Below are 23,561 nucleotides of genomic sequence, written 5' to 3'. Positions count from 1 at the left end.
TGTAGATGAGGATTTCTTTTCATGTTGATCTTTACTCATAAAGGTCAAAGCTTTAACACGAAAACACTTGAAGGGCAAGAAACAGTGTTCCATTCAGTTATTGATTTTAAAGACCCTGAGCCTCGTCTTGTATCTAGAGAGGGCACTGACAAAAGGACTGTAGTAAAAAGAGCTGAAAACTTAGTCTTCTTTTAGTGAGGGGGAAAAGATAGATAGAAAAAAAACAAAACAAAACAAAACAAAAAAACAATAGAAAAACAGTAGAAGCGCGTCTCAGATACAACCAGGAGCAGTGGAAATCTGCAATTTTTTTAGGCTAAGCACCTATTCTTTCCTTTAAAAAAATTTCATTTCCCATTTGGCAGTGATTTATGTGGCTAGCTGATATTATAGAAGCATAGTTGCTGTTAATTGGAATGAATTAGAAGTTTTCAGAGCAAACGAAGTTATGCTGGAAAATATTGATTACAGAATTCTGATTAAAGAATACTATAAGCATTTTTTTACTGATAAGTTGCTGGACTGTTCTCCCAAGTTTGTAGTATCTGCAGCGCAATATAGGCCTGCCTTGCGTCTTTCTTCAGGACCTCTTCTAGTCAACGGTAATGTTATGTCAGCCTTGCCAGGCTACCTGAATTCAGAGTCCTTTGGTTTTTGAAGGACACTACACTAATCAAAGGTTCTGGATCTCTGAAAAAGGGCCAAGGACTTGTTTAACTACTGTAATTCAAGATTAATTTTGTACAGAGGGTGTTAGCTCAAAAAAATGTGTGTAAGCCCCTTCTAACTGAAAACACAAGAACATGGTTCATTTGCTGAGCTTATTTTTTTCTAGAGGTGCAGCTATAGCTTTTGGATGCACGGGGATGGATACCCTAACAACTTTGCCTGAACTAGAAGCTGAGTGCAGAACTATATCTTATCACAAAAAAAAGGCTTTCTGGACCCCTTTACCCTTAAGGAGCAACTCCCAAGGGACCCATGCTACAAGCATCCTGAACATGCCAAAGTCTGCCCTCTTGAAGTTCAAGATAGCAGTTTTGCTAGTTACCCTTCTAACATCTCCAAGAATAGAGAATTCTACAATTTCTACAATTTTGCTCTGCCCAAAACAGTCCCCAGCCTTCGCATCTCCCACCAGTCCTTCTCTGTTAGTGAAGAGTAGGTCTAGCAGGGCACCACCCCTGGAAGGCTCTCCTACCAGCTGCGTAAGGAAGCTACCTTCCACACACTCTTGAAACCTCTTGGACTGCTTTCTCTGCACTGTATTATATTTCCAACATATATCAGGGAAGTTGAAGTTTCCCACAGGAATGAGTGCTAGTGATCACGCAGCTTCTACAAGCTGCTCGTAGAATGCCTCATCCTTTTCTTCATCCTGATTAGGCGGTCTATAACAGACCCTCACCAAGATGTTGCCCCTACAAGCCTTTCCCCTGATCCTTACCCATACACACTCAAGTTTATCATTCCCAACCCCAAAGTCTTCAACATCAAAACAGTCTTTAATACAAAGAGCCACACCACCACCCTTCCTTCCTCATCTGTCCGTTCTGAAGAACTTGTAGCAATCCATCACAGTACTCCAATCATGAGAGTGGTCCCACCATGTTTCAGTAATAGCAACTAGGTCATAGTAGCCTGCTGCACAATCCCTTCTGTCTCGCTCCAACTTATAGGAGGGAGAGGAGGTTCTTTTATTATCTATATACCCGGCTTGAGATTGAGAAACAACGGTTCAAATGTTGGTCCAACCAGTTTATTACAAATCTTAATCAGGGGAAATGGGGAAGGGGAGGATGGACACTATTATGAATTAGGGTAATGGGGAAGGGAAGGAGGGCAATAGAAAAGATAGAAAAGAAGAAGCAAGGAGTCTTTATAGGAAGCAAGAGGGAAATAGTCACCACCATGGATCCAGCATGGTTTGTAGTTCAGTCTTTGATCTTCAGTAGCTGTGGGTCGTCAGGCAGAGTTGTTCTGTTGACAACGACGACGACGATCATGGTAATGATGGCCCCTTTTCAATGGTTTCAAAGTGGTTGAATCAGCTGTCTTTGCAGTGACAGCTCAAATCCGAAGTGGTTGAGTCAGCTCTCCTTTGAGTGACAGCTCAAACCCAAGGTGGTTGAGTCAGTTCTCCTTGCAGTGGCAGCTTCTGGCCCTGGGACCTCAGCAGGAAATTCCTTTGTTCTTATCTTTCTGGCCTTGCCAGCAGATAAGGGGAAGAAGGGAGGCACCAACTTGTATCTTGCCTTCGCAGGATACAATGGTATCATCCCCCAGCCTCCCATACTAAGCTAGAGTGGTTTAGTCACAGGCCAGATCTTCCACCATTAAACACTCCTGAGCACTCTCTTCCGCTCTTCTACAGAGCAAGCAGCTCTGGGGGAAGGGGCTTTCAAATGTTCCCAAAGTGATAGCGATTGTCACATAGTTAGCACCCATCACTTGCCTCCTTGACAAGTCACTCAGAGTCTTATCACAAGAAACACCTCAGGAAGCAAGCTTTGAGCCAAAAAACAAAGAAGGATTCTCACACCTTCCAGCTCCTCCTGTTTGTTGCTCATGCAGCGTGCATTGGTATAGACACATTTCAGATGAGTCAACTGCTCACCCCCAGCTCAAGCATTGTTCCCCTAGGCTCATCTCTTGTGAGGTCTGTTTTGTCCCCTTCCCCGTCATAGCTAGTTTAAAGCTTTTAGCTAGTCTCTCAATAAACCTTACTAGCTCTTGTGCTTGGATTTGTTGCCCCCTTTGAGATAGGTTGGTTCCATAGACAGATAACAGGCCAGGGGCTGAGAAAACTGCCCCATGATCAAAGAACCCAATGTTTCTGGCTCGACACCAGTCTCTGAGCCAATTATTCATTGTGTGTGCTTTCCAAGCCCACTCCATGTCCCTCACAAGTAGAGGACATAATATAGAACAAAAGTCAGTTGATGGGGAGGAGAAATTGGCTACTGTCTCCCTGTGGAAACATGCTTTGAAATCAGAAAATTGCAACCATCTAAGCAGTGAGATGATGAAACTATATGGTGCTGAATCACAGCATTACAGTTTGCTTTCCACAATGCAGTGAGCAAAATGCCTATAATACACCCCCTGAGAGGTAACTAAAGAATCTTCTCACAAACGGTGTGATCAAAAACCAATTGTCTGACAGTGTATGCTTGGAAAATAAAATGAACCTGAGTGTAGGAGTAGTGGTACTGCTTCTAGTAGTTTAGTTAGGAAGGCTCTAGGGACTTCAGCTCTTTCTTTAGCATCTGTGTAGTCCTACTCTGAACAGGTTTGCCTCGGCCTCTGCTTCTGTAACTTATTACTGAGAGCTTCCCAAGGACAACAGGGTCAGGGCTTCTTGTAAATGAATGTTCCCTGTGGGACCCATAATGAAGAGACTGTTAACTAATTATCGGTCTGTTTGGAAGGCATTCATTTTTTAATTGACCTCAAAGCACTCAAAGAACAAAGGAAATCTGATGAAAGATTATTTGGGTCCAGGGCAAACAAATGAGTCATTTTCTTTTATAGGGTAGTTACACATGTTTATTGGAGCCCACTAGACATGCAAGTTTTGCAAGCTCAGAGTTCCATGATTAAAACTAGGGGAGTCATGTCTGACAATGTAATCTGTATGTTACAGACAGCTTTCCCTCCCTTCTGTCAGCTGCTGTCGTTTTCTGTGCAAATACTGCTTCCATCATCACTTGACAGGCCAACATTACAAAGGAATTTAAATTAATCTAATTTAAAATAATCTGTATCCTTTCACTTTAAATAAGAAAGTTTGATTCTATGATTTGAATGTCAGGTGCAATTTTACAGAGGCTGTTTGCAGGGCTGTTATACCCCACCGAGGAGATAATCATAAATTCAGAAGAAGCTTTGGGACTTTTGGTTAGAGGTCATGTTTTGTCCAAAAAATGCTTTTGTTTTCACTGTTCGAATGACTGCTAAGGCAATGATAAGGTGATTAAGGTTATAATTCAGTTTTAATTGCAAAATAATTTAATTATTACTTTTTTTAGTTTTAGAAGTTTTTTTAGAAGTTTTGGCTTTTTTTAGCTTGATATAATAGTGAGCTAGATTATTCAATAGCACTTTCTCTTCACATATATGAGTGACAGAAAGTACAAATATTGGAAGAAAATTGTTTTCCAGACTAGAAAAATGGATAATGTGATCATAAAGAGTACTCCTAAGCTCTACATTTTACCAGTGGAGCACTTAAGTAATTTGAAAAACAAGTGTGCAGAAACGTAAATAACCAATACAGAAAAAGTTCAACATTTCAAAAGAATAGGCAAGGATTAAAAGTGAATGAGTTTGATAAATCTTTTATTCTACTAACCATATTTTTTAAAGTAGCTGGAAAAAAATGTGCATATGTAGAAATATTAAATCCAGAAACAAAACTGCAGCCAATCCAGAGAGCTATAAAATCAGAAGCTCTGAGTGGTGTAGTAAATTATACTACTTTGTCCACAAAGGACTGAATATGAATATGAGCATGCCTGAAACAGATATATGAAGGCAATTTTTGTAATTGTAAAAAAACTTAGAAAATAATGAAGCCCAATCACATTAATCTAATTGTAAGTATGAAAAAGGGGAAACAATCTTCAGTTCCTTCAGACTCTATCAATGCCTACAGTGATCAAGTTCGAAAGTATACCTTGAATTTACACATGCTGTTTATTAACTTTTATTCATTACTGGTCTTAGTGAGGTGACCATATGTTTCAATTACCACCAGTTCTACAGTTTGTTCTATCACGCTGGGGCCAGTACTCTTTTAATATCTTCATAAATGACATTTATGAAGCACTGGGGTCGAGTGCACCTGTTAGCAACTTTGCTGTTGACACAAAGCAGTGGGATGAGGTCAACTCAGAGAGACAGGATGCCATCCTAAACAGGCTTGACCTAGACAGGCTTGAGCACTGGTCCCAGATGAACTTCATGAGGTTCAACAAATCCAAATGCAATTTCTTGCACTTGACTTGAGGCAAGCCCCATTGCCAACACAGGCAGAGGGAGGAAAGGATTGAGTGCAGCCCTGTTGAAAAAGACCTGTGGGGAATGGTGGATGGCAAGGTGGACATGAGTCAGCAATATGCCCTTGCAACCCAGAAAGCCAACTGTATCTTGGGCTACATCAAAGAAAGCATGGCCAATGGGGTGAGGGAGGTGATCTTGCCTTTCTTCTCTGCACTGGTGAGGCCTCACCTGGAATGCTGCAACCAGATGTAGGGTCCTCAGTAAAGGAGAGGCATAGATCTGTTGGAGCATGTCCAGAGAAGGGCCACAAAAATGATCCACAGAATGGAAATATGAAGACAAGCTGAGATTGCTGAGGCTCTTTAGCCTGAAGAAAAAAAAGCTCCACTGTGACCTCATAGTGGCCTTTCAGTATCTAAAATGGAGCTACATGAAAGAAGAGGACAGACTCTTTAGAAGAATGTGTGGTGATTTAACAAGGGGAAATGGTTTCAAGCTAGAAGAGGGTAGATTTAGATTGGATACAATGAAAAAAATCTATTACAGTGAGGATGGTGAGGCACTGGAACAGGTTGCCCAGTGATGTGGTTGATATCCCATCCCTGGAGACTTTCAAGATGAGGCTGATCAGGCTCTGGGCAACCTGATCTAGCTGTGAATGTCCCTGTTCATTGCAGGGGAGTTGGACTAGATGGCCTTAAGAGGTCTTTCCAACTCTGAGGATTCTATGATTTTGTACACAAAACAATACCCGAGTTTTAGGCCATTACTCCTTGTCCTATTGCTAACTTACTATGTTCAGTAAGAACAAAGGCAAAATAATAATCACTGCTTTTAAAAAGCAAATTAGGATTACTCATACAGAAAGGGTAGTTTGTCAGTGAGTTTCCATCCACCATTTTCAGGAAATGGCCCAAGATTGTCAGTCTTTGGAGCCTGTAGCCACTCATGACCTGTACAAGAATGAGATCCTCAAATTCTGAAGACTTCTTTGCTTAGGGCACTTGAACATCTCAGACTGATCAGAGGACATATATTCCGTTGCCACAGAGCAAAGGAAATTGTGTTTACTTTATCTGTAATCTAACCTGAGACTTTTGTGCTGAAAATAGGAGGAGGAAAAAGGTGATCTTGAAACAGAATATAAAGAGTGGCATAATAATTTTTGTTACTCTTTCTTTATAAGAAAATTCAGTCAGAAGAACTAGAAATGTTTTAAACAATAAGATGATTATAAATTAGTGAATTATGATGAAGACAGGTAGTTAATGTAGATGATTCAGGATGACACATTGTTAGGAGAGGAAAGCAATGAGTTGACGTAGAATTTGCAAGCACTTTATGTAATTGGAAGTTTTTTTTGTGTCAGCAGTTAAAAGCTTCATGAATGAATGTATATCCACTGAAATAAAACAAAGAAATATCATAAAAATTCATGCAAAGGCAGAACATATAAGTACAGTAGAAATCTGAATGAGTTTATGGTGTGCAAGTTGGATTTTAAAATAAATTGGTAAGTAGTTTTTGTAGTAAACTAAGACCACAACTAAAAAAGCAAGAGTGAAATTAATAGTGGTACAAAACTGACTGTTTTACTGAATTCAATATACTTTAGTATGTCATAATATTCAGCATAACATAGCACCTGTTGTAGTTTAACCCGGTAGGAAGCTGAACACCAAACAGCCATTTTGCCCCTGCCCTACTATGATATAGGAGAAAAATCGGAAAAAAGGTAATACTTGTGGGTTGTGACAAAGACAGCTTAATAGGGCATAAAAGTAAAATAATAATTATTATGATTGAAAGACTATACAAAGCAAGAAGTGAACAGTGCAATTGCTCACCACCTGCTGACTAATGCAGAGGAGGTCCTCACGCAGCAGTCCCCTCCTCTAGACAGCTCTCCCAGTTTTATTCTTCAGCATGACGCCAAATGGTATGGAATACCCCTTTGGCCAGTTTGGGTCAACTGCCCTGGTACTTTCCTCTCCCAGCTACTTGTGCACTGCACTGGCAGGATACAAAGAGAAGCAGGAACGTCCTTGGCTGTATGTATGTAAGCACTGCTCAGCAAGAACTTAAACCTCGCTGTGAGATCAACATTACTCTCATCCTAAATCCAAAACACAGCACCACACCAGGTACTAGGAAGGAAATTAGCTCTACACCAATGAAATCAGAACAACTTCTTAAAAACCTAGACCTACAGCTGTTACTCAGCAAGTATAGTGCATTAATAATGAACATTAGTTCCTTTGGAGTTTGGCAGTTCTGGAAAACAGAAAGCCAGATGGAAGAGAAAAAAAATAATGGGAAATGAATAGAGGAAATAAAACTGAAATTTAATAAAATTCATGACTGCAACAACACTAAAGGACATTGTCGTTGCAGAAAGTGTGAACTACCACTGTGGGTGTAAGTGGAAGAACACATTTTCCCAGTGCTTCCCTAGAAAAGCTGCTGGGTATATGTAGGAAGGGGGAGAGTCAGTTGTATAGGCAAGGGTATGTTCATTTTATTTAATCAAGCATACAACACTGCTTCCAAAGATACCACATTTCAGCTTTCCTTGTGCTTCTGATGTCTAACAAAAACTCAGAACTCTGTTGTTAGGAAACATAAAAAAACTTACTGTGTCTTCATATGCTGTCTCCTCAGTTGTTTTTTATCTGTTGAATAATTTCTGTTTAATGTGATAGTGGCACAGAGTCTAAACCAAGCATTTTTTTGCCACTATCTTTTATGTTTGACAGCAGTTGGCTCATGTATTTTTTCTGGCTTAGATGCATGATCTAGAGAATGGAGAGGAATTATGTTATTGCATTGGGAGAGCATTGCAGGAAATAATTTTTACATTATTTTGATGGACACAGAGAATCTTTCTTATAGAATGGTTCTTTTGTACATGACTGGGACCTATAGTAGTACTGCAGACCAGTAACTGTTAATGAAATTATATTTCCCAAAGATGTATAGCTGTGAGATTTTTTTAAAGTCTCAAGACTGCTAGAAGTCTCTTAGCATTATAGTTCATATCTTACAAACTATTGCAGAAAAACAAAATTAAGTCAGGTTAAATGGGCCAGGGTTCAGGAATGACTGAGCTTCAAATCAAAAGACGTAATTTGGAAACTAAACTAAAGATTGAAATAAAATGACAGCAAACTCAAGACAATGTTTATTCTAAGCATGTACAAACCCTTTTTGATGCTGTTTTCAAAATGACGCAGCAGCTAAATGTATTGCACCCCAGGGAAGTATAAACCTCAGGGCCTGATTCTCCTTGCTACATAATAACAATGGTGAACAGTAGCCTTAAAGTAGATATAAATTGCATTTAAATCTTCTTTATGGCTCAGCAGTGATACAAAGGAGGCTTGATATAAATGAGAATCAAGTCCCCCATATTTATTTAACCCCTGGGCTTTGTATATCATTTTGTTTGCACCTCTATGAGATTTGCAGAGGGATTTTTAATCAGGATTCAGTGTACAGAAAGCTAAATGTTTTCATTGCTTTACAAGTAGCTTTAATCATACAGGCAGATCATTCTTTTTATTTCTCAAGAGGGAATGGTAGAATTTCTTACCTTCACACAAACTGAGCTAAATGTTTCTGACACCCTAGTACAGTGTCAATTGGAAATTCACATTTCATGTAATAGCAGACCATTTTAATTTCATGAGCTAAAGAATCGGTTTCCACTTGCAAATTGTACTGAAAAAAGCAATATTGTCAGAAGAACTGGCACAGTGCTTCAAGAGATAAATCTACTGAATTAAATAAGAAGCTTTCATTACCTTTTACACAGCATTTCTGTATAACATAAGCATTAATTAAACTCTTCATTGCTTTCTCTCATTCAGTGGAGCATTTGCTAGGTTTGACAAGAAATGTTGTCCAAGAAAATATGTGGCACCCAAACACCCAGACAATTAAAATACAGTTACTCAAACAGAAGGGAAGGAAGGGGAAAGGGGGAGAATATTTTGGTGCATTTGGACAAGCAAAACCTATCTACAGAAATATGTAATTTATGATTTTCAAGTTTTGATAGAAAGAAAGCTCTGATGTCTTGTAACAGGTCATCTCATTAAGCATTTCTCCAGACATTCTGAATACAAAGAGAAATTGTCTTAGGATTTTTAAGTATACTTTTGCTTACATAGAAGGCTACTTCAGTTCAAGAATCATTTGCATTGTGAGATGTTTCTGAATTATCAGAACAGCTCTGCAAAGTGTGTCTCTCCACTTCTGTGGCAAGAGCCCAGACATGGCAAAATTGTTTATTACGAACAAATTGATCCCAAAGAAGTGATCAAACCTTAAAGATATCTTTACGTAGCTGACATTCCTGAAGTGAAGGGATATGTATGTTGGGTTCTGATATATTTCGATCTGTGTTATAATATTTCTAATGCCATTTTTCTTGCAATTCCAGGGGAACACTTGAGAACCTGCCCTCAGGAATATACATGCTGCACCTCAGAAATGGAGGACAAATTAAGTCAGCAGAGCAAACTGGAGTTTGAAAACTTGGTGGAGGAGACAAGTCACTTTGTACGCACCACTTTTGTCTCCCGGCACAAGAAGTTTGATGGTAGGCTGGATGTAATTTACTTATTTTCAAGGTTATGGGGTTTTAAATGTTGGTGATCCAGAATGAATTCCAATGTTCTTTTCTTTACAATTATGTATCACATTTGCAGTTGTCAGTTTGGCTAAGATAAGGGTTAAGTTACAGCTGGCATGCTTATCAGCCTTATGAGTATTTCCTTTAATTACAATAACATCAAGGATCAGACTGTAAAGTGCCTGCAGGCTTGGCTAATGTTGAAAAAAAGATTAGATATGCATAGGGAGGTTTATAATTTTGTCTCCTGATTTCAAATGCAAAATTTAGGGATGCAGTTATGTTCACTGTTGCAAGATGAACTGTGGATCTCCCATTATTTTTTTTTATTGGAAAGCAGTTTTTTAGTACTCTGACTTTTTGTAGGTTTATGGCTGCAGCGTTTTCCTACATGGCTTTCTTTTGATATGTATAGCCTTGTAGAGTACTTCTGGGGCTTTTAAACAGTCATGCCTCAATTGCATTTGAGAGGTACTTTCATGCAAGCCACTACAGATGCATTAAACATATTTTTTTTTTTTTACCTGGAAGGAATTGATACAGAGAGTTTCCAGGCTTTCTTTATTTTTAATCAGTTTTGTCAGCCTTTTTAAGATTCTTTAAATTTAAGAGTTTCTTGTCTGTCATGGTTTACTAAATACTTGTCTTAAAGAATGAGCTGTTTTTGTGGATGTATCCATATTTGCAAGTCACAGTTTATTGGTCTTTTCTTATGAACTGCAGATTAATAAAGAGCAAAAGAGCTTCAGAATATTGTCATGTTTTTATCAGCGGAATAATTTTTAAAAAAATTTAAAATAATTTTTCTAATACTGATTACCTCAATATGACACAGAAAGTTATAAAAGGAAGGAATGGGAAATATATAACATGAGGAAGTTCTAGCGCACCAGAGCAAATGCTAATATAATTCAGAATATGTCCCCAGTCTTTGGACTTCGGACTTGGTGTGGATGTGGATGTCTGTGCAGTGTCCTGCATTGTGATACCTTCTATTTTTTAATGTTAATCTTGAACTTTTGTGCCCTAAATTTTCAAAACTGTAGTTGTCCTTGAAGAACTTCACAAAAAAATCTAGTGGTTGTGAGCACTATATCAGGAAGTCTGCAAACAAAATGAATGTTTGAAAATATCAGCAACATTTGCAGAGCTTTCCTTGTTTTCTAGAAGGAAAGCAAGAAGATCACTGGCGTTTGGTGAACAGTGCAGTCTAATGAAAATGCTGGGCTTGTTTATGGTAGAGTTTAAGTATTATATTATTTATTTTTAGGCAACATGTGGCATTTTGGATTTGCAATGAACTTAAACACATGACAGCTTTTTCAGTAACTTGAAATACTGTGAAACCGTTGTCTTTATTGATGGTAGGGTACATAGATCAAAGCTGTTGACCTGTTAAAAATGTTGTATTTGGGAGGTTTTTATTGATCTGCTCTATATTAATTGGATTAAAAAACTGTGGCTTATTGTACATTTTTAAAGGTAATTTGCAATATTCAGTCTCAATATTATCAAAGAGCAATTGAATTTTCTCTATAGTTTTTTTTTTTATATATATATTTTAATGATGTTATAAAACTATTTAAAAGTTGTTCTCTTATATGGAAAAACTATTTAATCATTCAAGGGGCAAACACATTCGTGGAAAAATGCATTATCTAATAGGTTGTCTTTCAGTATAAAAAACACTTATACATTTCTCAGTTTAATACAGTATAACACTTTTTCCTGTAAAGCAAATATTAGATTGCAAGATAACTTTTGTATTTTAGTTCTTCAAGATCATCTCTTTTTGTTTTGTTTGATTTTAATTCGGTAGTTCAATTGCACAAGGAAGTTTTGATGCATGAATCTGCTTTTTGATGCTAGTATACCGCAAATAATAGAACAAATACAGTACCAAATTTAAGCAATACCAGAATATATGAGCATATAAGAAATGCTGAGATAGGGAGCGTATTGTGATTATTCCCTGGTGGAGTTATTCTGAACAAGTGTTGTGCAGACGTTTATGCCGGTTTGTAAACTCTTAAAAGTGATGTGGAAGTTCTTGTTGATTTTTGATATTCTAGTGTACTAGGCAGGTCTTATGATAATACTAATTTTCACAACATAAAACTTTCTAACAGTGTATGAACTCTTTGCTGAATTATGATCTGATCACTGTGTGTCTTGCTTATCTTGCAGTAGTTTGGATCCTCTATCATTTATTTTCTGTCTCTCATTCATACACTTAAGTACAGGTTAGATGATTTTCTGATTTCCTTTGTGAGAGCTTATATAAGGTCTGTTTTCTCTTTCAGGGTTTTGCCCCTGATTACTATTCATGTTCTAATTTTCATCAATGAAATTCGTTCTACTGTAGTATAAAGATTGTCTCTTTAGCCTCAGGTCAGTCACATAATCTTACACAAAATCACAGTACGGCTGAGATGTGAAGCCATCTCTGGTGGTGGTCTAATCAGTGTGCCTCAGGGTCAGCCACTGCAGATTGCCCAGAACCATGTCCACATGCCCACATGGATTTTGAATATCTCCAAGAATAGATTCCACAAACTCTCTGGCAACCTGTGCCAGTGTTTAGTCACCCTCACAATGAAAATATGTGTCCAGGTGAATTTATTTTTTTTAATTAAGTTGATATTTTAATTCTGTTTTTAACTACATGTGCATTCTTTCTTGTCCTGTCGCTGGGCTCTTCTGATCTCTCTCTACTCCTTTACAAGCAATTTACACACATTAATAAAATCTTCCTTTCTGTAGACTACACAGTCCAGTTTTCAGCCTTTCCTCTTATGTGAGATAGTCCAGTCTGTAATAACCTTACTGGACGTCTGCTGGACTTGCACCTAGATATCCACATCCCTCTTGTACTGGGAACTGTGCCCTGCACTCCATGCATCACCTTACTACTGTTGAGTAGAGTAGAAGGTCCTAAATGTCATTTCTAGGTACTTTTTAATTTCATTTTACCTGAAGTACGGTATTTGCAAAATATCTCTAATAACTAACATCTGGAATAACAGTACACAAGAAAAGCTAAAAATGAAATTATTTACAGAAAATTTTAGAAACTATTAAATGTTTTGGAACCAGTTACGTGCTTTTCGCTTTAGATGGGAATTAGTTTTTGCAGCCTAAAGCTCTGCATGATCTTATTTACTTCTTACTTATTTGCAAGAAACACTTCTGAGGGAATGTTACTGTGGTGGGACTTTCAATTGCTCTACTCCCCCAGATCCAATTTTTTTCTCTGTGTTTTATTCCTAGTATTTTGTGTGGTTTTGAGATATCTATTAGACAAAGATCTGACAGCAGTATTTCTCATTTGTTTTGTATATGCTAAGTGAATTAATATAAATTACTATACAATATAATTTCCACTGCTACTTTTTTCTTGGCTGAGCCATATCTACAGTTGTTTACAGATCTGTATCTAAGGTTAATCTGTATTGCCTATGTCTGTATACTTACCAGTGCATTGTCATATGGCATAGTCATTTACAAACATTCAATATCTGGAATTTCACTGTTGGATGAATGAGGATCAAGGGAATCTCCTCCTGGTAATTTTTCCTAAGAAAGCCTTGGAATTATAAAAATTTCTGTAAAATAATAAGTGATCAATTATCTCAGCAATGGGAGATACAAACCCTTCCAAATTCTGGGAAAACAAATAAACAAACTTTCACAAACAGGAAATACACAGAAAGTGAGGAGTAATAGCAGATTTTTCATCTAACTGTAGTCTGTGAGTAGGACTAATTCAAATGAGCAGACATGAAATGATCAGCTGTTTCCTGTTCCTAGAAATAGGCAAGCAATCATGCTGTAATTCCTAGGCACCCACTGCATACCCAAAAGCAGCTTAATATACATTATGTTCCCAATGTAGTTATAATAGCATCATCTTATTATCAACAATTCTCTTGCATGGTAGCATTGCTGAGCAGCTGTTTCAAGATAAGCCAGTTCTTTTAAGAACTGCTCCATCAGCAGCCCAAACCAGCCCTACCGGAAGGTTTTGACATGAATGTTAATGAGGAGACAAGTATCTGTTCAGTGACATTTTCTCGCTAATCTTTTGAATAACTACATGAAAATTATAGAAAATAAGATTATTTAAGCTTAATTGATCTGACCCTGATAAAAGAGAGACTGTCTCCTCATTCTCATTTGAAAAGGATAGGAATCTTGGCAATGGTTTTAAAAATGAGACAACGTGTAAGAATAACTGTCATGCACTTGATGGTTATAGATAGCCTTCAGCAGAATATATATGGTGCCATGGAAGGAAAATAACTTCAATAGAGTAAGAACTAACCTGCATCTGTATTGATCTATCTCACAAGGGATATATTATTTCCCATAGTCTTTTCTTCTTCTTTCTTTTTTTTTGTTTCCCCCCAATGAAGGGAAAATAGCAATACATACCCATTAGCACTACTTTTCTTTCATTGTCGTTACCAAAAGTTGCAGTGTAAATTAAAGAGCCAAAAAAGAAAATTTCAGAATTAACCCACCAAAACAATACCTGCAAGAATAGCGAACACCACAGAAACTGCTTTCTCATGAAATCTACAGAAGAACTGGGGAAAAAAGAAAAAAAAAGGTGTTTAAGAATCTTTCCTTAATACAGGAGGTGGCAAAAATGCATTTTAAGAAGTGTTTTTCTAACAAAAGAAGAATTCCTAAATGAGAAATTTTTCTAGCAAGGTATAACTACTCAGTATAAATTTGGCCAAAAAAAAAAAAAAAAGAAAGAAACAAGAGAGTTGCTTGAAGTAAGAATACACTGAGATTCAGCTGCATGGACAGTGTAAGCCTTCTGGCCTTTGCACTTCCTCCCACTCTCTGCTAAGCCTGGCAGATCAGTTTTGGCCTGAAGCTTCAATGATATTCATGGTCTTCAGCAGAGGAGTATGAAGCCAGCAGGACCCCATTTGCACACTGTTGCTGTCATGGAGTGCAGCTAAAGCATGGACTTTCAGCAGGACTTTTTTCATGCTTTCCTTGCATTGGAAAAACATGATTTTCACTTGGATTTTTCCTCTGTTTTTTTGGAAACAGAGAATCAAAAAAGTCTATTTCCCATAGCTGTTTGAAATTCAGGCTTCTAAGGAGTGTGGGATCATCAAATAGATACATCATCGTCTGCAAACATTATGCACCTACCCATACTATTCTAGTGTTGCGATGTCTGCAATGGAACGTAAGCTCTGCTTTATGAATGCTGTGATACCAGGCATTTTGTTTTTCAGTTATGGACAAAACATTGGTGTTTTGTTTTGTTTTCTATACATTACACAATTTCAGAGTCACTTTGCAATATGTTTTCCATTAAATGCTACATCCATTTTGGGACAGCTGGGTTTTTTAAAACTGTGCAACTGTTAAGCTGCCACAGAGTTAACAAGCCATAATTTCCACATAACTCATCTTGTGTTTTAAGATACTATGCAACTTATACACTCCCCAAACTGCATGACTTAAAGTTAAAAGCCTAAAAAACAGTAACATCTGCTGGCTTGTAGCATGTAATTGTTTGCAAACCTCTATAGGAGATCTGGTGCAAGTTTCTAAACTTTATGGAGATTCCTGATAAAAGATCCTTTACATGTATTTGACAGGCAACTTTCATTTCAATATAAAATTATCAAGACCTGATATGATCCTATTCAAGCTGATAACAGACTCAGAGGAATCTCTGTTGCATACAAACATTTTAGAGTGTAATTCTTCAGCATTTGCACTGCTACTATAGTTTAACATTGTTTTATATTCTGTGGTAAAATTTGCCTATAAACTGTGCTTATGTTAGATCAAAATAAAATACTTCAAAGATCAGCTGAAAGGTGAGAGGCAAGTGAATCTTGGAAAGGAAGGATTGGCCCAATAGTAAGAACAGTTTCCTGCCAGAGATGTAAGCTCCTGTAACCTTGTCAGGTGTCATGCTGGAAGGCACGTGACTGTCATGGCATGGAAACAGAAACTGTTTCCTGCATAGTCCTGCAGCCAGAGCAATGGCTTGCACCCCCTGCTCTTCTGCAGCTTCATGTGCTAGGTGCAACTCATCAGTGGAACATGTAATCCCCCATCCAGCTGCATCAGGTTTGTGAAGCTACAAGGACAAGTTGCTGCACTGTGCTGAAATTTGTGGATGCTATCTGATCTCAAAATGATCCCATTTGAAAGCATGTTGTCCATGTACAGCCAAACCTAAGTAGGCACTGAGAGGCCAAGAATTCAGCTTTTTTTCTATTAACTGGAAAGCAGAATTCAATTTGTTGAATATTAGAAGCCCACAGTGTAGTCAATAGGGAATTGTAGATGCAAGTCACTCGGATCTGAAGTTTACTCCTTAAATAAATCTGAAAAAGTCATTTCACAAAGTGCTCATTTCTGTATTGATCACAAAGGGCATTTAGTTCATGCATAGATACATATACAGTAAGGGTAAACATTTGCTCATATGAATTCCATTCTGAAGAATGTAACATAATAGTGAAACATCTAAAACATTTTTGAGACCGTGTTTATCTCTTTTAAATGTGGTCATATCTTTTCTGTTTTCTATACCATTTTGTGAGAAGAAATATATTTAAAATATTGAGACAAGTAAACACTATTGTGAGCCATTGTCTTTTCCTGGTTGAAAAGAAAAAGCACTTAAATTCAAATGACATCCAGTTTTCACTTAAGCTTTGAATACAGTGTGTGATTTTAAACATTTTACAAAGGAAATTGTTTTCTTAATTTAGTTTTCAGGCCTTAAAAATGCCAGCCCATTAGTAAAATTACTGACTCATAAGATAGCAAAGAACACTGCCTCAAGTCCATAATACTGATGTCAGACATCAGTACTCAGACAATCAGCCAACAGAGTCTCTGTTACCCATCCCTGATTCTTGCTCGGATAGTAGGTTTTCACTTGACACACAGTAAGGACAAAACCATTCTGTAAGAAGTAAAAAACGTGGACTGTAAATAACAAACAAGCTTCAAAACAGTGGTAGTTATATGTATTATCAGCACCCTGGAAAATAGAAGCTATAGCTTTACCAGCAAGGGCTCCCAAACCTCATTAAAAGCGGAAAAACTGTTTTTGAAATGAATGCCTTGACTGTAATATACTGGCATTGTTGTCTTTTGGCTGCTCATCTCTTGTTAATTCTTTCACCTGTGGTATCATGAGAGCACACAAAAAAATATTCCATATATCTGAGTTAGGAAACATCAAGGCACAGCTAAAAGTCTATCCTTGCTGTTGAAGAGCTACACTCACAGTTAAAACATTAGACATATGTAAAAAATGAAGGAGGTGAAAACAGCTCATGTCAGTAGTGAAGTCTATCTTCAGTCAATAAAATCTCAGCAAAATCATGGAAAAAAAAAAAAAAAAAAAAAAAGCAACAGGAAAGAGTCATTGAGTACTAATTTCAGTGAGTGGGCGCAATGCCATGTGATTTGATTTTTACTCAGATAAGAGCAACTTGGCTACACAGTACACCATACTGAGGAGTTTCTCTTCTTAGGTAACTGTACATGTACTCTGTACATACACTGCTGTACAGAGTTAGTATTTAATTTCAGTCATTTAAAGTATTTTGAAGGATTTGGAACGAATGGTGAAGGTTATTTTAGAGTGAAAACTTAACTATTTGCATTTTAAAAAAGAAACATTTTCATAAACTATTTTTGGAATTCTCTTGTTTATTGCACAAAGAGATGCTATGAATTTGTGAAATGTACCGGCAGTATTGCATTTCTATTTTTAATTTTACAGATTTCTAATGTTAACCTTTTTTTCCTTCAATTTTATAATCAAATCTCAAATGCTCTCAGGAAATTATTGTTATCAAAAAATCTGACCAATCTTGGAGTTGAAGGATAGAAATTCTTCTTCTACTAATGCAGTCAATGGGAATTGTGACATTTATAACAGAGGAATGATGTTCCTAAATTAAATAATTTTATCAACTGCTCCCTAGCTGTACTGCACACAGCCTCTACCATACTTGACATTTTTCTGTGTCAACGTGGAGCTTAAATGACATCTTTGAAACATCACAGTGGCATGAAAACAGTTTAGAGGTATAGAAATGGATACCTGTGTGATGCTAGTAACAGTTGTCTGAATAAGCTAACTGGGAATAACCAACATCATACATTCCTATTTCTATTATACTGTATGGGATTTGTTCTTGGAATATCATTAATACAGGAAATCCTCCGACACGTTCCTCCTTAACTCCACTTTCAATGTTAGTCATCATTTTATCAGTCCTTATTATTAAGCCATTTTAAAGATTCAATTTTATTGGTTGTATTGATTTAAAGAATTTATTTAGCAGATATGCAGTTACACTTTAAATATCAAACAATCCATGTAATGAGTATGACATAGACAATTTGTATAAATAGATATCTCTTCAGATTCTAATACATGGATTTAAACAAATTCATATTTTGTGAATGGTTTTGTGCAAGCTGAAGTTATTCAGCAAAGGGACAAGACCAGATGTCTTTCAGCAGTGCATGGAAATAGGACTAGAGGAAACAGCCACAAACTGAAGCATAGGAAGTTCAGCACAAATCTGCATAAGAACTTCTTCACAATAAGCTTGACAGAGCACTGAAACAGGCTGCCCAGAGAGCTTGTGGAGTCTCCTTCTCTGGAGATCTGCCTGGATGTCTGCACAACGTGGTCCAGGGAGCCTGCTTTGGTAGGGGGGTGGAATCAAGGTCCCTTCCGTCTCCTACAGTTCTGTCATTCTATGATTTTACTGTGGTACATAGGTTCAGCATCCCATTGCCAGACTAGCTGCTCCAGCAAGCTGTGAGGTCACATCTTAAAGTTAGGGATGTAACAAAGTTCTCTGCAGATAATAATTCCTACATGACAACTTCACTGTTAAATAAAAATAAGATGTTCAACATCAAATTTTCATTAAGTAAATTCATATTAAGAGTTTATACAGCTCTTTTATTGGAAATAACACTGCAAGGGATATTTTAACCTCCAGTTTATAGTAATAGCATCCTTCTCCTTATAACTATGGGCAGATCATTATTTTACACACTTTCTTGCAATTAATGTATAGATGCGATCATTGGAGCAGGGCTTGCCTTATTAAATCTGTACAATCCTGTAAAAGTACTTCTTTTCTTGCCTAAATAAAGTATGAAGGTCTTAGAAAAGTAAAGGAGAAAAAGCATTTTCAAATGAACCGTGTAATAATGCTTCATGTTGAAGGAAGATATTGCAAGCCTGAGAAATCTGGCTGTACCCAAATTCTATTATTGTCTGATTTTACATAGACCTTAAAAAAAGAAAAAACAAACAAACACAGAATGGCTTGGATTGGAAGGGGTCTTATAGTCTGCCTAATTCCAACCTCCTGCCATGGGCAGGGATACCATCCATCAGGCCAGGCTGCCCAGGGCCCCATCCAGCCTGATCTTGAATAGCTTCAGGCAACTACAACTTCTCCGGGCAACCCACTTCAGTGCCTCACTACTTTCTAAATAAAGAATTTCCCTTTAACATCTAACCTAAATCTCACTTTTTTAGTTTAAAACTGCTCTGCCTTGTCCTGTTACTATCAGGCTGTGTTAAAAGTCAGTCTCCCTCCTGTTTATAAGTTGCCTTTAAATACTGAAAGGCTGCAATAAGATCGCCCTGGAGTCTTCACCAAGCTGAACAAGCCCAAATCACCCAGCTTTTCTTCATAGAAGAGTTTCTTCTCCAGCCCTAGTTCAAAGTAATAATTGATCATTTCTAACAGCAGAGCCAGGGAGACAATACTACTCTTGGCAAGATAATAAAATATTTAACTGTTCACAGGGTAGCCTAAAAGCATAGGGAGTCTCTGACATCTTACATTCTCTTCTATAACAAGGCTATTTTTTTTTCTTAGCTGCTTTCTTCCATATGCAAAGAAATCCAGGACAGCATGTAAAAATAAGAAAGATTCTGTGATAAAATGGCAAAACTGAAAAAATGTACAATGTAGCAAAGTAGTGAGCCTCACTAAAAATAGAATTTTTACTGGTTCAGGTTCGCAGATAGTAAAACCAAAAACTGCCTCCTCTCCTAATGTGTATTGATTAGAATGATCAAGGTCATATGCCTTTACTTAAATTTAAAACCCAGTGTGTGAATAAATAAGTTGTACTTCTTAGCTGAGTACTAATTTGCTTACAAGTGTACAATGACTAGTTTAAATACCAGTCCATATTTGTTTTGGTAACAAAATGGGAATTTAAATCTCAAAGATAGACTCCTTTAAAAAAAAAAAAAAAAGTGAGTCAGCAATATGTGCTTGTAGCTGAAGAGAACAATGATATTCTGGGGTACATTAGGAAGAACATTCCCAGCAAAATAAGGGAGGTGTTACTCCAAATCTCTCCTGCCTTCTGTCCTGTTAAGGAGTATTTTATCTAGTTATGCACTTCTCAGTTAAAGAAAGACAAGAAATTAATGGAGAGAATCCAGCAGAGAGTGACAAATGTGTTTGGGGGCCTGGAACATCTCTCTTATGGAGAAAGGCTAAGAGACCTGGGACATTTCAACCTGAAGAAGAAAAAAACAAAAGAGGATCTTAACAACATACACAAATATTTTAATAAAGATTGTCAGGAGAATAAGCCCAGATTCTTATCGGTAGTACCCCACAAGAGATGAAAGGGTAACAGACCCAAATTCTGTAGCATATTTTAACCTGGCAGATAGGTCAGTATCACACAGCTGCTCATTCACGTCCCCCAAGTAGCATAAAGAGAATTAGAAGAAAAATAGAACTCACAGGTTGATGTAAAAGCTACTTACTGAAACAGAAAATGAAAACAGAAACAAAAATGTGATGATAACATATATATAAAATACATAAAATGCAACTACTTGCTAACTACCCTTTAATGCTTTATAATCAGAAAAATATCAGCACAAAATCTCACCACCTAGGAAAAACCAATCCCAAACAATAACCCCCATCCTTCCAACTTAGTTGCCCCCCACAACTTTATAGCTTTCCATATGCTATCACATGGTATGGAATAACACCTGGCCTAATTCAGGCCACCTTGCCAGCTGCACCCCTGCCACCATGCCATAAAAGCGATCCCTTTCTCTAGAGATATTAACGAGCTGCTTAGGTGCAATCCTGTTTAGTGGGCTGTTCTGTCTGTGCAGTGAGGCTTAGACTAGGTGTTCTCTAGAGGTGCCTTCCAACCATTCTGTATCTTTTTAGATGTGAGCCTTAGGACAATTTTGTGCTGCGTGCAGACATATGCAAGCCTAATATAAAGCTTTTACATAGAGATCAATGCTGACTTTAGCTAATGCACAAAATAAAGCACAGTGAGTTAAATCAACATTGTGCACGTCATTTTCAAAAGTGCACTTTGGGATCAAGCTTTGTAATGCTACTTGTGCTCAGCTTGTGATGCATGTAGTTAAACTGCTGATGGGTGTGTTCCTTTGATGTGGTCTAGATTTTTGCTTATGCATCAGCAGGTTCTTATTGAATGTTTATCACAGTTGTACTATGGTAGAAGGAAGTGGTCTTATTTATCAGTTTCTAAAGAAGAGCATGGAGGAAGAGTGAGGGGACAATTAGAGGTGACAAAAGGAGAGATGAGGGCTGACTGTGCTTTTAGTAGGTATTTAATCTCATGAAAGAATGGAAAAACATTAAAAGTTGGTGGTCCAAGAAAGGCCAGTTCAGTAAAGGTATCTCACCTGGCAATCTATAGATCATTATTACTTCTGCAGTCAATTGATTGATTTCTCATAGGTTGCAGAATCTGGTACAGTTTCTAAAGGTATGAGCATGGTAAGGCTGTTACCTGGGGATGGTTTGCTAGCAGGAAGTTTTAACTGTTAAGCATTATGTAGTATGTAAATTTGCCTTCCTCTTGGCACCTGCTTTTCCTCTTTCACTCAAAAGATACATCAAAGTGAAAGATGTGTCTGTAGATAAGGTTTCAGACGCACAGTTTGAAAGGAAACAATTCCAGCACTGTATAAAAAACAATAACAATGATTCCTGGTTTTACTAAAATGTCTGAGTGTTAATCTCTTTAATTGGCATCTCTAATACTGTTTTTTATAAAGTGACTAAACAGGAAATATGTTATTATCCAGACTGGCAATGCTGCTATCAGTGCTTTATATTTCATTGTTTTGAGTTCTTTAAGCACGTCCAACAAAGCTACAATCCATATTTAATTCATAACTAGCAATGATCTGAAGGCTTTACATAATATCTGGAATAAAAATAAATGTTACAGGATGGGGGAAAGCAGAAGCCCAGTGGGCATTTACGGGGAAGATTTTTATGCAAAAGAAGGTATTCCTGAATTTTCTGTTGATGATATATCTTGTTATTTTCATATGCACATGAAGTACAAATGTTATGAGCTTCCCCTGCCTTAACATATTCAAGAATTTTAGATGCTGAAGCTTAAGATCAAGGTCACCTTACTGTAATGATCATGCATACTACCAACCACTTTTACACTAGCTAAAAACTTTAAGCTTGTGGAATTGTCAAAAAGATCTGCAGACTCTTGATAAAAGAAAGGGGAGCGCTGTTGTTTAACCCAGCAGGCAGCTAAGCATACATGGCTGTTCACTTGCTCCCCTGCAGTAGAAGGGGGAAGAGGGTTAGAAAAAGGTAAAATTCATAAGTTGAGATAAACAAAATCTTATAGGACAGAAAAAGAAGGTAAAATAACAACAGCTGTAATAATAGTAGAATATGCCAAGTAAGCGGTGTGCAATGCAATTGCTCCCCAAGCAGTGGCTTCCCCTTGCTTCCTCAGACAAGTCTTCCTTGTTTTACATTCACCATGTTTTATGATAAGGGATATATTTTTGTCGTGTTTGTGCCAGCTGCCCTAATTCTGTCCTCTCCCAACTCCTTGCGCACCCATAGCTCCTCGCTGGCAGGGCAGCACAAGAAGCTGAAATGTACTTGGCTCTGTGTAAGCTCAGCAGTATAACCAAAATACTGGTGTGTGATCAACATTATTCTCACTCTGAGTCCAAAACACACCACCACTCTGGCCGCTATGAAGAAAGTTATTCCAGCTTGAACTAGGGCAAGCAAGAAGGGTGAGCAAGAAAAATGAGAAAATTCAACTGACTAGTCATGTGTATAACTCTTAGACATAAGGACAAGATAATGTCAAGAATGTGAAAAAATTAAGAGATCTGAAGTTTTGAACAGAAATAACTTGAAAATTCAATGCTTGACTGTTTACATTGGGCATCAACACAAAAACGTTGAAGCACTAATGTAGATTTCAAACTCTTTAAAAAGGACCGTACTCTTCTCCTACAAGTGCCCTGCCTCTTAGCCTGTTACAAAGGCTTTATTTGACTACACAGCAAGACTGCATGCTATCAAATTCACTAATAGACCATCGATGAACCAGAGCAGCAAGTTTTGCACCAGCTAAAAGGCTTCTTCTCAGCTTTTGTTTGCAAAACATGTGTGAGTTAATGGAGTATCACGTTTATACAGTGCTGGGACATTGACCCAAAGTCTCTTAAGGAAATAGATCTAGGTTTCATTTAAGTGTACTCTGCTTTACAAGGAAAACAGCTCACATTTTCTAATTTGTACATTACTGAGTTGTTCTTTCTTGGAGAGAAGTTATCTTCCAAATAAGTCACATTTCTTTGAGTATCTGTTGGAAATTCAAAGTTTAAAATAACAAATCTAATTTGTATGACTGTAGGAGAGAAAATAATCTGGTTTTCTGCAGAAGTGTTCAATGCCGTTTCAGAGGGAAATTGGGGAATGCTTTAGAAATAGCCTAAATTTTTTAGGGAGTCTATAGAGAAGAACATTTCAAATGCCATATTTCACATCAGTAATTTCAGAATCATTCTTTCCCAAAGATAGAGAAT

At 37.3% G+C, this 23,561-nt stretch overlaps 2 protein-coding genes across 2 annotated transcripts in view; one reads left to right on the top strand and one right to left on the bottom strand.

Moving 5' to 3' along the window:
- ABCC4 (ATP binding cassette subfamily C member 4) overlaps nucleotides 1-23,561 on the bottom strand; it is a 1,253,378-nt gene that overhangs the window by 339,395 nt on the left and 890,422 nt on the right. The gene's annotated exons all lie outside the window — the stretch shown is intronic.
- Nucleotides 1-23,561, top strand: part of GPC6 (glypican 6) — a 731,757-nt gene that overhangs the window by 220,603 nt on the left and 487,593 nt on the right. The window contains exon 2 of the mRNA XM_052664785.1: nucleotides 9,449-9,607. Within this exon, the coding sequence (XP_052520745.1) occupies nucleotides 9,449-9,607 (159 nt within the window). The remainder of the gene's footprint in view (nucleotides 1-9,448; nucleotides 9,608-23,561) is intronic.

Source organism: Tympanuchus pallidicinctus, unplaced genomic scaffold, assembly GCF_026119805.1.
Source record: "Tympanuchus pallidicinctus isolate F22 unplaced genomic scaffold, pur_lepc_1.0 scaffold6, whole genome shotgun sequence".
NCBI lineage: Eukaryota > Metazoa > Chordata > Aves > Galliformes > Phasianidae > Tympanuchus > Tympanuchus pallidicinctus.
Note: the sequence above shows the minus strand (reverse complement) of the source record. Positions and strands in the feature narration are given on the sequence as shown.